This window comes from Dipodomys ordii, unplaced genomic scaffold, assembly GCF_000151885.1.
Source record: "Dipodomys ordii isolate 6190 unplaced genomic scaffold, Dord_2.0 Scaffold13, whole genome shotgun sequence".
Classification (NCBI taxonomy): domain Eukaryota; kingdom Metazoa; phylum Chordata; class Mammalia; order Rodentia; family Heteromyidae; genus Dipodomys; species Dipodomys ordii.
The window spans coordinates 20,583,103-20,597,256 of NW_012267229.1; the positions used below are offsets into that span (position 1 = coordinate 20,583,103).

A 14,154-nucleotide genomic window follows, 5' to 3' on the forward strand; every position below is an offset into this window, starting at 1 on the left:
GCTACGGCTGGGTCCGCATGTTTGTTTTGAGGGGGGGCAGTGCTGGGATTTAAACTCAGTGTGTCTCACTCTCCCACTTGAGCCTCATCCCAGCTCCATTTTGTTTATTTTGGTAGGGTATGTGCTTTAGCTAGAGTTGGTCCTCAGATTGCGGTCTTCCTACCTCTGCTTTCCCAATAGCTAGAATCACCAACAGGTGTGGGCTACCATTCTGGTTGACTGCTCAGACCTGAACTAGGTTTCAGCCTTTCCCTTCTCTCCCATCCCTTGTGCCTCATGGATGATGTCTCACAAAGCCCTCTCTGGCTGAGGAGCTGTGCTTCCCAGGGCGAAAGACTAGTAAGTTCTTTAAAAAGCCCTGAGAAGTCCAGCCATCAAGGTATTCCTGTCTGTGGACCTGTTCTAACCTGCAGAAAGACCAGTGTGAGGTCGGGCTTCCGGTATGGAGTTTCAGGAAGTGATCAGTTGGGTGAGTGTGGGAGCCACTGCTAACCCTCGTCCAGGAAACATTCTGTTTAACCTGTGCTGGGGCAGGCTGAGGGGCAGGCGAGGTCAGCCCTCCCCGCTGAACGGCCACTTAGCGCGCCCTCAGCACGCCTCACCCTCGTACACACATGCATTCACCAAATACCCAGGCAACAGAGACATCAAGTGCCAGTGAATCCCTCAAATACAGATCTGACTTTTAAACTTTTTTTTTTTTTAAATCCAGGATCAAGACCACAGACAATTTATTATGTAAGACATGAGTGGAGAATGGTCAAGGAGAGTTTATGGCTGTGAGTGATATGGAATTAGATGAAGAGGCTCAAGTTTGCTGAAGAGACTTTAAATTTGGCTTTTGCTCTTGGGAATGTCAAGATAATCATAAAGCAGCACTTATGCCTTACAGAGCAAATAATCCACAGAGCTGTCAGTTTCATTTTGCAGACAGGGTCACAATAGCAGTCAGACAGAAGCCTCAACACCCGAGATTAACATACAGGTTGGCAGATATAACAAGGAGAGTGCATGCTGGTGGGTTCTTCACTTAGCTTGGCAGAGAACCCGGGACCTCCTAGGGGTGTAAGTGGGACCTGGGAAAGCAGCTTTTCCATACAGAACAACAACAACAACACAAGGACAACAAAGGAGACCAGCCTCTGCTGGCTGTCTATAATACTCATGTGCAGTAAGGCTTTCAAGATACAGGAATTTTTATAGCATTTGTATTTTAAGGATTTAGGGCAAATACATTTTTTTCTACTCGATAAAAAGAAAATTAGTACTTAAAAGGTTCAAAAATATATCGATTGAGTGATTTTTTTACATAAATAAATTATATTGATTTTTTTTTAAGGATTTAACAGCTGAAAAACCCTTTCTGCTTCCACTGGAGGCAAAACTGAACAACACAATGTTAGTTAAATAGAAAGCAGCATTTCTAAGAAATCTGTTGTCAGCCTTACAGACCATCTACACTACAGAGATACCATTCAATAGGATTTATTCAATTCCTGGATTCTTTCTTCTTTATAGGATCAATTATGGAATTTCTATCTTATATATTTGATTCATAAAACTGGGATTCCAAGTTTTGAAAATACATTTAGATTCATATTTTCATGATTGAACAGACTTCTTTGAGATGCTCATTTTAACATTTACATAATTTATAATCCCAAATGTATAAAAGACAATGACGAAAGCATCATAAATAAATAATGCAAACTGAAATACTTATGTCAAACATTTGGACCTTTCTGATAAATTAGCAAAACGGTAACAGAAACAGTAAAAAAAAAAAAAAAAGAAAGAAAAAAAAAGAGAAAAATACAGCAAATCGTGACAACACAAAGTGAAACACCTGCCATATTTCCAGCCCTGCGGGCCCTGTGCCCCCAGAGTGCCGAGCTGTAAACTCGTTTCAAGTCTCCAGCGAGAACTGCCCACCGGGTGCACCTGCCCAGAGTGAAAGGTGGAAGGAAGTGGGAAGCAGGTGTGGTTGGACAGGTTCTTCCCCGTTCAGCTCCTCAACACAGAGAACTAAGCAAGGAGAAAGAATACTGCAGACTTCCAACAGAGTCTCAGCTAAGTATAGTGTGGCATTCAGGCCAACCATTAGATCTAAGTAGAGCCGAGAAACAATGGAGAGGAAAAAGACTTTTCACAGTTGTAGTGTAAAGGGTGGCGCATACCTTAAGTAACTGACCACAGAACCTAGTGCCCAGGGAATACCTTCTGTCAGGCTCTGGCAAGCACAGCTTTGGGGAGGCAGGTCAATGGCTAGGATGTTCTTGGGAGAATGAGGCCAGAGCAGCGCTGGTCCTGGGTTGGGGAGCTGGCGTGCGCTCTCTGGAGTAGGAACCCTCACCCACCCCTGCTGGCAGGAACTCAAGCTGTGTGAAGCTTTCTCTGACTTAAAGTCATCTTTTCGCTGGGAGAGGGTTGATCCAGATACACAAACTAATGCCTAGTCAGCCAGTATTTCTGCAGGTGTCTAAAAACAATGAAGGGGGAAGTTACTAACAGTAAGGTTCCTGTTTTCATAAAGAAATCAATATATGTGTTTCAACCGTTGGTTTATATATTTCTGACTATGCTACTCAGTAATTATAAAATAGGGCCCTATTTTAATTCTGATAAAAAAAAAATGCACCAGCACTTCCTTCCTCTGTGCTTTTTGGTTGTCTCATTACATTCTTTCTATTTGACCGAGCTCGCAGAAAAAGAGCCCCGCTTTGTCTCTGTCCTTCATCCCTTCCACAATAGATCCCTAGACAGCTTTCTCTTGCCATTTTCCTCCTCAGGTGAAGTGGGAAGCTTGGAAGGGAAGGGGGAGGGCGTGTCACAAGTATGGCATCGACCACGACTGCTGGAATGAACCACTGGGGAACAGAAGGAGAGTTCTGTGCCTCCTAGACTAGGCACACGACACTTAGCTCATGAAGTGGAAAGACCCTGCAACTATGAACATCTGTTACCATAGTCCTCAGACAGGAAATTAGGTAGGCCATATTACTCATGGAAACACAGGTTCTTGTGAACGTGAAGTGAGGGAAGTAACAAACCTTAATGGGATAAGAAACTTACAAGTCACAAGAATTCCTTAAATGAAAAAGTTCTAGTTGGTGGTGGTGCCGGAGTCTTTGAGCGCCCCTTCCCCAGCCTGAGCCACGTGTTCTCTCTCTGGGGGCAAAGGGACACTGGCCTCGGTGCAGTTCTGGTCGCTGCCTGGCTCCCGCTCGCACCCGGGAGCGGGCTCTGGGTTGGGGTTGGGGCTGTCTCCCTTTGTCTTCTTCTTCTTCCTCTTCTGGCTCTCCAGACCTATGATTTCCGAGTGTCTGGCCTGCTGCATGGCTGGCAGAGCCATGCCCATGCCGGGGGAGAGAAACATGGATGGGTAGATGAGTCCAGGAGACACTCCTGGAATGAGAAATGGGTTAAAAGCCACAGGACTACTAGTAGTTATTGCAGGTTCGGACTGATCAGAAAACGGGCTAGGACCAGGCTTGTCTTCGGCTAGTGAGTCTGTTTTCACGTCGTGGCCGCTTGGCCTGTCCTCCGCCGTCTTCTCAGTACCCGCTGTGCCACTTTTGGCTGTGCTTGAGAGAGACGCTGACGCGGTGGAGGTGCAGGTGGTGGCCATGGGTGTGTTGAGAAGTCCCCCAACGCCAAACATCTGGGGCACAGCGGCCACACCCGGGAGCATCATGGGCAGCATGCTCAGGGTGCTCTTGACCTCTTCACCCGTGGGCATGGTGGCGAAGCCAGCTGGGAAGCCCACCAGTCCGGTGAGGGGGATGCCTGGCATGTTTCTCACATTCTGCAACCCTACCAGATCCATTCCCGCAATTAGCCCATTCATGAACAGCGGCCCCATTCCGGAGGGAGAGTCTGCCACGATGGTGGGCGCTTTCAGGAGATCAGTCCGCGGCCGTCGGCCTCTCCTGCGTGAGCCTGCATCTCGAAGAACAGGCTCGGCCAAGGTGTGGTTGAACTTGTTTTCTGGGAGGAATCCCTGGAAAAGGACAAAGATACAGGATGCTAAGTTACTAGGCAGAAGGTAGAAGGTTGGGGGCGGGGGTGACTGGGGCTCTGCACTGGCCTCCCTTGTCCCCAGCTCCACAGATGGCTCCAGGTGGGAGAAATATCTTGTCCACAGGCCCAGAGGGTTTCTCTTTAGAGGCTGAGAGCATCTGGTGGTACAGAAATGACCAGGGTGGCCGTCGCTGCAAGCAGTGCTTCCAACACACTCACTGGCAAGGGCAGTGCCTCCTGGAGAGGATGGCAGAAGGGTGGGGGAGGCCAGCACTAAGCTGCCTCTCACACTCCAGGACACAGAGGGGCTGTGACCTCTGCAACAGACAGCAGCACGAGCCTTCCTGTCGACACAGGAGAGTTTGTATGCATTGAAGCAGCAAATCAGAATATGAAGCACAGGGTTTTGGAGCTAGACAAACCTGTGTTTAAGTCCTGACTTGGCAATGCCAAGGACAGATCAGCTACGGCTTGAAAAGGACAGCGATACATCGGGTGCTGGTAGCTCACGCCTGTCATCCTAGCTACTCAGGAGGCTGAGATCTAAGGATCATGGTTCAAAGCCAGCCCGGGCAGGAAAAATCCGTGAGACTCTTATCTCCAATAAGCCACTCAGAAAACTGGAAGTGGTGCTGTGGCTCAAGCACTAGTGTTAGCCTTGAGCTGAAGAGCTCTGGGACGGCACCCAGGCCCAGAGTTCAGTGATGGCACCCAGGCCCAGAGTTCAGTGATATGTACTTAAAGACATTGGGGGTAAAGTGTTCAGCAACTCCCCAGCTCCCATAGGCCACAACTATGTGCATGGGAAGGCTGCATGCTGGGTGCAGAAATGAAGGGACGTGAATACTTCTGGGTAAATGCCACCGTAGTGAGTGGTATTTTGGCTTCCCTTAAAAGGAAATCATCTATTTCGCTTCACTTTGTTTTCTTTTGGGGGGAGGGGAGTATTGTGGTTTGAACTTAGGCTGCTACTTGCTAAGCAGGTGTTCTACTACCTGAGCCACTCTGCCAGCCCCTTTTGTGTTGGCTACTTCTGAGATAGGGTTTCACTTCATGCCTAGATTGGCCAGGATTGTGACTCTTCCATTTCCCTGCTGTCTAGGATGACAGGTGGGCACCATCACATCCAGCCACTGGTTGAGCTGGAGTCTCGTGAATGTTCTTCTTTTGGTCCAGGCTGGACTGATCTCTACCTTTCAAAAGTAACTAGGATTACAGACCCAACTCACTGTGTATAACTCTCCAGCCCCCCCCCCCCTTTTTTTATGCTGTTACTGGGACTGGCCCACAGCCTCCTGTCTTTTGAGAATCAGAGGTGGACGGGACTGGCTGTATTCCTTAGTGGAACAGACTCTTGGGGAGAAAGAAAGGAGGTACACATCTTACCTAGAGACACAGAAAAAGTCAGATAGAGACATTGTATTACTAGGGCCTGGAGCTGTAGAGAATATGGAGAGAAAAGTCAGCAAGGCTAAGGAGGTCTGAGCGCTGAGACTGGGGACTGGGAACTTTAACTCACAGCTCTGGCATTTCCTACTGTTTTCATGGTTTCTCTTCTCCTTGAAGGGACAGTCGTGGTTCAGTTGGTGACACTGGTTCCAGGCTGGGAGTTGTGAGGACACATGTAGTGGGCTCCAAGAAGAGAAGCACTTCCCATTGGGAAGTATTCAGCACCTCCAAGGGTGGTGGGGGTCTGGTGGTAATAGGAAGGGCAGCAGGAGAAACACTAGCTGCCACTAACCAAGTGTTCATGTCAGGTACCAATCCAAGGGCTCCACTGTATTGTCTCAACCAATTATTACATCTACTCCAAAGTCAACATTATCACTGCAGCCACTCACAGAAAACTTTTAATTCATAGGAGACTGAAATTATGAGCATCTGATTTGTGTGTGTGCGTGCGAACGTGTATATTGGTAATGGGGCTTGAACTTGGGATCTTGTATTACTCTTACTCTGCTTTTTCACTCAAGGCTGGCACTCTACCAACATGGGCCACACCTCTACTTCTGGCTTTTTTGTTCCTTAATTAGAGATAATAGTCTCTTGTATCTGTCTGCCCAGGCTGGCTTTGAATTGCAATCCACAGATCTCAGACCCTGAGTAGCTAGGAGTAAAGGTGTAAGCCATTGGCACCTGGTACATCTGAATGTTTTGAGCCCCTAGACATAGTCATTTTTGAAGTCCCAAACTTGTCTTACAATTTCTCAAAAAATACTCAATAAAAAAACAGCTCATAGCCAGGCACTGGTGGCTCATGCCTATAATCCTAGCTACTCAGGAGGCTGAGATTTGAGGATCATGGTCCAGAGCCAGCTACGGCAGGAAAGTTCATGAGACTCTTATCTCCAATAAACCACCAGAAAACCAGAAGTGGTGTTGGTAGAAGACTAGCCTTGAGCTGAAGAGCGTAGGGACAGAGCCCAGGCACAGAGTTCAAGGCACATGGCCAACTCCCCCCTAAAAAGAATCGCCCCCAAAACAAACAACCCTTCCCCTCACACAAAACAAACCTCAATTCATTATGGGCAGGAAGCTTTATGAAATGTCTCAAAAAGACCTGGCTTAGTATTACAGAGCTGGAGTTACATTACATACAGAGTTACATTTGTTTTGCTTTTCTTTCAAAACTGAGGGTTAAGACTACCTTGGGGTCCAGATAGTAGAGAGAGAGAGAAAGCAGGGCCTACCTAGGCCCTTCTGCATACCATACCATACCATACCATGATACCTATTCCTAATATGATCATCCATTGGCCATGTGCTAGGCTGGTTTATCCTTGAGCATGTTGGGTAAATGCTCATTCTAGTTCTTGTTTGGAAAAGAGAGACAGTAAGACTCAATAGATGGGGCATGCTAAAGGAATGGTTATTCTGCCTGTCTTAAGTTCATCAATGCTGGTCCTTGTTCTGGGCCAGCTTCTCTGTCTACATTGTGGTCTTGGACTGTTGCTGGCCTCATGACATTTCCTGGTTAGCACAAATCCTTCCAACACTTCTCTAACAAAGACTTCTTCCTTGCAGCCCACCCACAGCCAACGGGCAGGCAAACGTGGAGAGACTTTTTCCGAAGGGTACCTTCCACCTCAGACATCTTTTTGTGAGGAAGAAAACAAGCCCAGCACACGATGAGTAATGCCTCCACGGTATTTCCTAACAATCTGCTGTAAATTAGATCTTTAATGTAATTTGAACTAAGTTCCTTGTTAGGACAGCTAGAATTAGACAACTCGTTTAAGATTGGCTGAGGCCCCCCAGGAGTCTTGCCTCTCTGACAACTAAATGCATAGAGTGTTCTTCGCATCAGGATGTTAAAAAAACACAACAAACAAAAACCCTTTCTCTGCCCTTGCTGAGAACCTTGGGTACATAGAGAATTCTGGGGCTGCTCAGAAATGAGAGTTTGCTATGAAGGCATGGCTGGTCTCCTTTCCCTATCATGTCCGGAGAGCAGCAGCAGAAAGGCCCAGGGTAGGTTGGCTGGTAAAGTGGCTCAAGTGATAGCGTCTGCCTAGCAAGCACGAGGGCCTTGTGTTCAACCCCCTCCCCCGCCACCTACAGAACAAGAGGAGGGCTGGCAGAGGAAGCCTGCACTCACCACTTCCTGTGAAGGAGAGTCACTCCAGCCACCCAGCTGCTGCCCAGCCCAGGCAGGTGCCCCTCCCAGCAGCTCAGCGACCACACACAGCGGCCAAATTGGGATTTGGCAGCTCTCTCTCCTGGTAATTATACCCTGGGAGCAAACCTGCTTGTGATTCCAGGGGAGGCCTGGGGAGAGGGCAGAGAGAGCAAGAAAAAGGAGAGTCCTTGTGTTCAAGGCAAAGCTGCTTTCCAGATGATCGCATGGGCATGCTAACCCAAGAACGTCCTCACGAATACAGAACTGCATTTATCCTAACTCTAAAACTCTTGGGTGGGAGTAGAAGGGTGCTACTGATCAAAGCTGGCCTGCTCTTCCAGAGTAGTGGAGCAGTGGAGAGGTCTACCAGCCAAATATGGCTTCTCACTTAGAAATCCTAAAAGTGAAGCAAAACAAACCACACTTGAACAAAAGCAAGCTCATAAGGACACTGTTGGAATGAGTGGCAAAATGTGAATATGGAAACCAGATCTCATGAATATTCCTATGTGGTAATGGTGACAATTATGTAGGAAAGTGTTCTTAGAAGATGCATGCTAAAGATTTTAGGCGTGAGTGACATGTCATATTTGCAACTTACTGTCAGGTAAATCAATAAAAAATGATACATATAAAACAAATACATACTATGTAATTCACAAATATAAGCTATATTAAATATGAGCATGTGACATGTGGTTCATGAGCAACCACTATGTCCTGGGCAGTATTAAGCTGAGCCCCACTGCCTTTCATGTAGACTGGCTTATGCCAGGTCTGGTGGACCTCAGCCAAACCACAGAACACAAAGCAGAAGTTGATGTAAGCTCAAAGGAAGGAAGGCATTCTGTGTGGCATTCTAATCGCGTGTATTTTCTTCCAGACTCAACATCTGTATCCTCCCTAAATTCATATGTTCCAAACCTACCCTGTAAGGTGTGAGGAGTTAAGGTCTTTCGGGATGATGAGCGCAAGGGGCCAAGCACTTAGGATGCATTAGTGCAGTCACGGATGGACTACTGCTCTTGGGGATGGATAAGTGCTCTCCTGAGAGACCCCTGAGTGCTTGCTTGTTCCTCTCCCGTGGGAGGATACAAGAAGATGGCTGTCTGTGAGCAGCAAGGCCCTTTTCACCAGATATCAAGTCTGCAGGTACCTTCATCTTGAACTTCTAAGCCTTCAGAATTATGAGAAACCAATTTCTATAAATTTTATAAGCCTTTTCTAAGACTGATGTGGGAAAGGAGGGGGCTTGAGTCCCAGAAGACCTGTGGGAGCCAAACTGAGTGCGTGGCTCTGTTGAAAAGGTGAGCAGCCCTGGGGACCAGGCGGATAGCACTGCCTCGAGGCAGGGAACACGTTTCTTCAACACAGGAGCGGGGTTCACGGGAGAGGAGGCTGGCTTGCAAGAGCAGCTCAGAAATGTTTTTTATGGTAGGGAGTGAACATCTGCAGAAGGGTGATGGATGTTGATTTCTCTCACTAGGAAAATGGCTAGTTATGAAAAGGCAAGTGAGGAAATTATAATATCATTTTAACATGTCTGTAAACAAAGAGCTCAGGAACTATACAGGGCACGAATTGAAGGTCTTTATCTGACCTGATCTCTTCACTAAGATACTCTGTATACAGAAGGTGGCAATAGACAGAATAAAAATGGAAGCTGGATCAGTCTGTATAGTACAAGCATATCTGAAGAAAAGAGTGGTAACGACGTTTTCTGAGAATAAAGCAAGAATTGGGAAGGAATGGTCTAGGCCTCCCTCCAGGTGGCTGGTGCAGTAAGCAAGAATAGTTGTCTGGAGCTGCTGGGTGAGAGACAAAGCCTTGGGAACATTAAATAACAACTCCTTTCTGAGCAAGGAGGAAGTGACCGGGGTGGGTGGTCTTCTGAAGGTCAAGTAAGAAATCACACACAGCCAATCCCACCAGGAAGGGGACTCATTCTCAACAGCTGGCAGGGCACTGGAGAGCTTGGGTTCATGGAACAGCCAGCCTGGGAAGAGCAAATGTCCCCATGGAGATTTCAGAAGCTCCTATCTGGGCAGAATACATTCTGGGGAGGTTAAAAGTTCACTGATGTGCAACCTGCCCATGCTTTCGATGGAAATGCTACTGCTGCCCCCTAGAGGTTATGACTTTCCCATTCCAAATTTGTAAGCATCTGTAAACTTTAATTAATTCAGATTTGTTATACTGTGCAAACATTCTGCAGAGATCTTTAAAATCTCTTCCAGTTTTGTGACTTTACAACAGGAAAAACGGCAGCGCCAGGAATCAGCTGCTTTTATTGTCAGTGAAGCACTAGGGAGAAATATCTGAAATAGCAGTCATCAAAAAAAAATAGCTAAGAAATGAAAATATTACATGACATTTGTTCAACACTAGAAACAGACTGCTGTCAAGGGCTAAGGCTCCTCCCCCAACCACCTCCAGTAACTTACAAGTAAGAAAAAAAAGCACCCAAAACATCAAGCCACAAACAGTTGAGGAGATACAGGTGGAAAACCTGTGGCCACAGGAGTCACACTGCTCAGCAATGCCCAGGAACTGCTACTACTGTTTATCAACTGCCAAAATGCCACCGGCTACCCACTTTGCAGTGTTTCCCAGCAGGGCCTTCCTCTCAAGTATGCAAGGGGGTGGTTCAACAACGATGCCTCCCTTGCTCCCAGACCCATGGCCCTCCTCCTACCCTCAGTCCTGGCTCCTTGGGGACAGCAGGAACCCTCTCTTCTCCGCTCAGAGAGCTGACATCTAATTTTCCAGGTTCTTTACAGCGTGGTCTCCTCTGCTTTGGTTTATCTGAAAAACTCTAGGAGGCAATGGAGACCAATATTACAAAACATTCTGCCACAGTCTTTGGATGAGGGAGATGTTTTCCAACTGTTTTTGTTCTTCTCTCATTGGTATCACTTTGCATGGGACTTCATCACCTGCCCTAGGCTTGCTCCTTGAAGCACCCGGATTACAGCAAGCTGGACCTACGCTTTCCAACTGGAGCCCCTGACCTCCGGCTTCCCAGGAGCTTTCTCCTTGGGTGCTCTCTTCTGCTACCTGTCTTGTCGGCTGTCTTGGGAAAGTGTGCACCTGACAATCTGTTCTTTTCTTTCCTGTGCATTGTGCTTACGCATCTTATTTACCAAATGGGCCCAGGGTAAAGAAGGTGGAGGGCAGATAAGCAGGGAAGGAAACTAAAAAAAAAAAAAGATGAAATATCAGTGCTCAGGAGTCCACCCTAAAGATTTCTCTAACTGAAAGGACTCAAGATCAAAAGCAGTAGATGCGGTGGCAAAGTCCCAAGGCTACAGTTGTAAACTAAGAATACAACTTCTCCTACCCCCTCACCAAAAGAACAGTAACGTATTAATCTGGAAATTTTTCATCAAGTGGTACAGTTCACGTAGCCTGAGGATTCCTGTAAGCTTATGATATCATGTGGTCATTTTTGGAGGATCTGAGAGGTTAAACTTAGATAAGTCCTGCCTGTCCTCTTAATATTTTACATATCTATTTCTTAGGACAGTATTTTTATGTGAGCTGTAATTTCTGTTCCTGGAGGACTTAACCAAAATTTAAACTTTAAAAAACAAAAACGAAACTTAAAATGATGTTCTCAATCAACACAAATGTGTCCCAAACAGCCTTAATCTCTAGTTTCCCTCAGCACTCACTGATTAAAAAATAGCACTAAGTCAGCAGCCGGTTAGCTGAAGCATCAGGCAGCACCAGCCAGCACTTACTGCTCCAAATCCAGGAACGTCCAAAGAGTAGTCAGCCTGCTGCCGCAGCCAGTCAAGCAAGCTCTTGCTGGGAATGGCTTTCTCAGCCTGGCTGCTGGCTGTTCCTGGAGGCTCAGGGGCTGAGGTAGCGGGTCCCGGCCCTTCAGGGTGTGTGGTGCTCAGGGTGGCCTGTCCTGGGTCTTCATGGACTTCCTGGGTGAAGGAATGACAAGTATGCATAGCTCAATTATAACAGAATGAAAACGAGTCCCTAAAGCACATAAAATATTCTTTAACTTTTCCATCGACTGCTATCCTATTATCACTGGCTGGAATGCTTGAATGGAAACCCATACACTTCTGACCCACCACTGCATGCTGGGTACGCTTCTACCTGAATGCCCTTCTCTCTGTCTACTTGGCAAACTTCAATTCCATCGTAACTGCTCCAATTCCGGGTACGCCTTTGTCCTATCGCTGACTGTGCCACGCTAGCTTCTGTGCCCCAGCACCTGTTCTCAGCTCTCTCAGGGCTCAGATAATGCCACACTGAGGTCTGCCCACCTGATTCTGTCTATAGGTTTTTCATTTAGAAAAGACTGATTTTCACATGTTGGTTGTCGTTAGGATCAAAAGAACAATCATGAAAAGCTGAACACAGTGCCTGACACTGGGAGATGGTTAAAAAATATTGGTTATTATTATTATTCTTTAACACATGAATTGTGACCTTTTGCAGGGGGGGCTTAAAATCTGATAAATGGGAACTCAAAATCTAGTGTTAAGGACTAAGCAAGTCTAAAGTGGACTGGATTTCTCTTGGCTGAGCAGTTTCTGACCTCCATTGTTTATAATTTAGATTGTACTGTCTTCGTGTGATTTCCATGAATTCTCATAGAGGAGCAGAACAGGGCTTAGCAGTGCCCACCTAGCATGTCAGGCAGGAGAGAAAGAACCAACATTCAGCTAGTCCTGCCTCTTGGATCTCTGCCTGGTTAGCCTTGCTTTGCTCCCTCAATTCCAGTGGCTCTTCTGGAATTCTAGAAGATTTGGGCTGCTACTATTTGAAATGACAAGACCTGATTCCATTTGAAATAAGAAGACACCCTGGCTCATTTCTTCAAAATGCATGCAGATCAAGGGCCACTCATCGGTTAGTATATATTTATTTTTAGAAAGATGGAAGGCACCTTATAAACAAAAGAAAACACACAGGGCCACTGAAAGCAGGAGAAAAGGGCCATACACCAAAACACTAGGTACCTGAGGAGGAAATGTTTGTTTCTTTGTGTAGAAAGGTTAATATTTTCATTCAGTGGCCTCCTATACTCACCAAGATTCCTGCCTGAAGTGTTTGCTCCTTCAGAAAGATGAGGTCCATCCCTCCTTCAACAGGTTTCCGCCTCCCTCTCCGCCTCCTTGTGGCTGCATCATCTCTCCTTAGGCTCCCATTGACAATCTGTCCGGTCACTGGATGGATCAGGCCAGCTTGTAGAATCCCAGACAAGTCCATGCCGAGGGTTCCTTGAAGTGAACTGATAGCTCCAATCTTGGGGGTGCTGGCACTCACTGGGAAAGGGGATGTGGCTCCCGGGGACCCCTCTGATGAGCAGGAGAGGTCTATGGCTGATTCCCCATGCCAGCCATTGAGGACGATGGGAGGGTGCCCGTGGGTGACAGAGAACTGTTCTAGGCTCCGAGCCTTGGAATCCCTTTCCACCTCAAACTCATAGGGTCGTCTGTGCTTCTGTTCATCTTTTGTGAATACCGGAGCTACAAAGCTCTCCTGTGAACACACAAAGGAAGTAGGCCTAGGATGGAGACTGAGCGCCCCTTTTCCCCACTTTCCCATTTCTGTGGAGGTTTGAACTCAGGTCCTTATACTGCTAGGCATGCACTCTACTGATGAGCCATGACTTCAGCCTTTTTTTTGCACTGGTTATATTGAGACAGGGTCTTGCCTGCTTATTTTACACTTCCTGTTGTAGCTGGAATGTCATGTACATACCATCATACCCAGTCTCTTCCTCTGAGATGGAGTCTTGAACTTTTTGCCCATGCTATCCTGAAACCACGATCCTGATGATCTTGGTCTCCTAAGTAGCTAGGTTGCAAGTGCACATGTCATTGCACCTAGCTATAGGTTCAGAGGGGATATTACATGTATGCCTGGGCTGGGCTTGAATCTCAATCCTCCATATCTCAGCCTCCCATTTATTAGGATTACTGGCATGCCCACTGACTCCTGAATAACCGGTTTCCAGGTGCTAGTATAGGACTACATTTGCAATTGCATGATTATGATGCAGGGATTCTCAATATCAATAGCACATCGAATCATTTGGGGAGTTTAAAAAAAAAACCCTCCAATACTCAGGCTACACCCAGGACTAGTTCAGAATCTGCAGGTTTCCAAAGTCCCCTGCTAATCTAATATGCAGCTGAGTGAGAACCAGTGTGCTAACAATTTATCTCAAACTCACTCTGACAGAAATGCTCACTCCTGCTGGTACACTGTATTCTGTCACCGTCTAAAGACATCTGTCTCCTCATGCTTCCTTTTTCTTCTACATTTACTAGTCAGAAAGTTATCCTTTGTTTGTTTGTTCCTTCTTTTGTCTCCACTCTGCTTACTGCACAGTCTAGAACCTTTTCTATGTATCAGTTCCTTATTTGGTCCCCAGTTCTGGCTCTCTTCTAATGTCGCCCCCGACAACAACCTGAAGACTCTAGTTGAGCCCAAACTTTGTTTTCATCATGCATGTCTCTGCTCCAAAATTTTTACTAGTTCTC

General features: G+C 46.6%; 1 protein-coding gene across 1 annotated transcript in view; it reads right to left on the reverse strand.

Moving 5' to 3' along the window:
* Nucleotides 1-1,327: 1,327 nt before the first annotated feature.
* Chd6 (chromodomain helicase DNA binding protein 6) overlaps nucleotides 1,328-14,154 on the reverse strand; it is a 99,628-nt gene continuing 86,801 nt past the window's right edge. The window contains exons 33-36 of the mRNA XM_013010897.1: nucleotides 12,695-13,147; nucleotides 11,383-11,574; nucleotides 10,335-10,454; nucleotides 1,328-4,000 (exon numbers count right to left, since the gene is read on the reverse strand). Coding sequence (XP_012866351.1) covers nucleotides 3,104-4,000; nucleotides 10,335-10,454; nucleotides 11,383-11,574; nucleotides 12,695-13,147 — 1,662 coding nt within the window. The 3' untranslated portion in view covers nucleotides 1,328-3,103. The remainder of the gene's footprint in view (nucleotides 4,001-10,334; nucleotides 10,455-11,382; nucleotides 11,575-12,694; nucleotides 13,148-14,154) is intronic.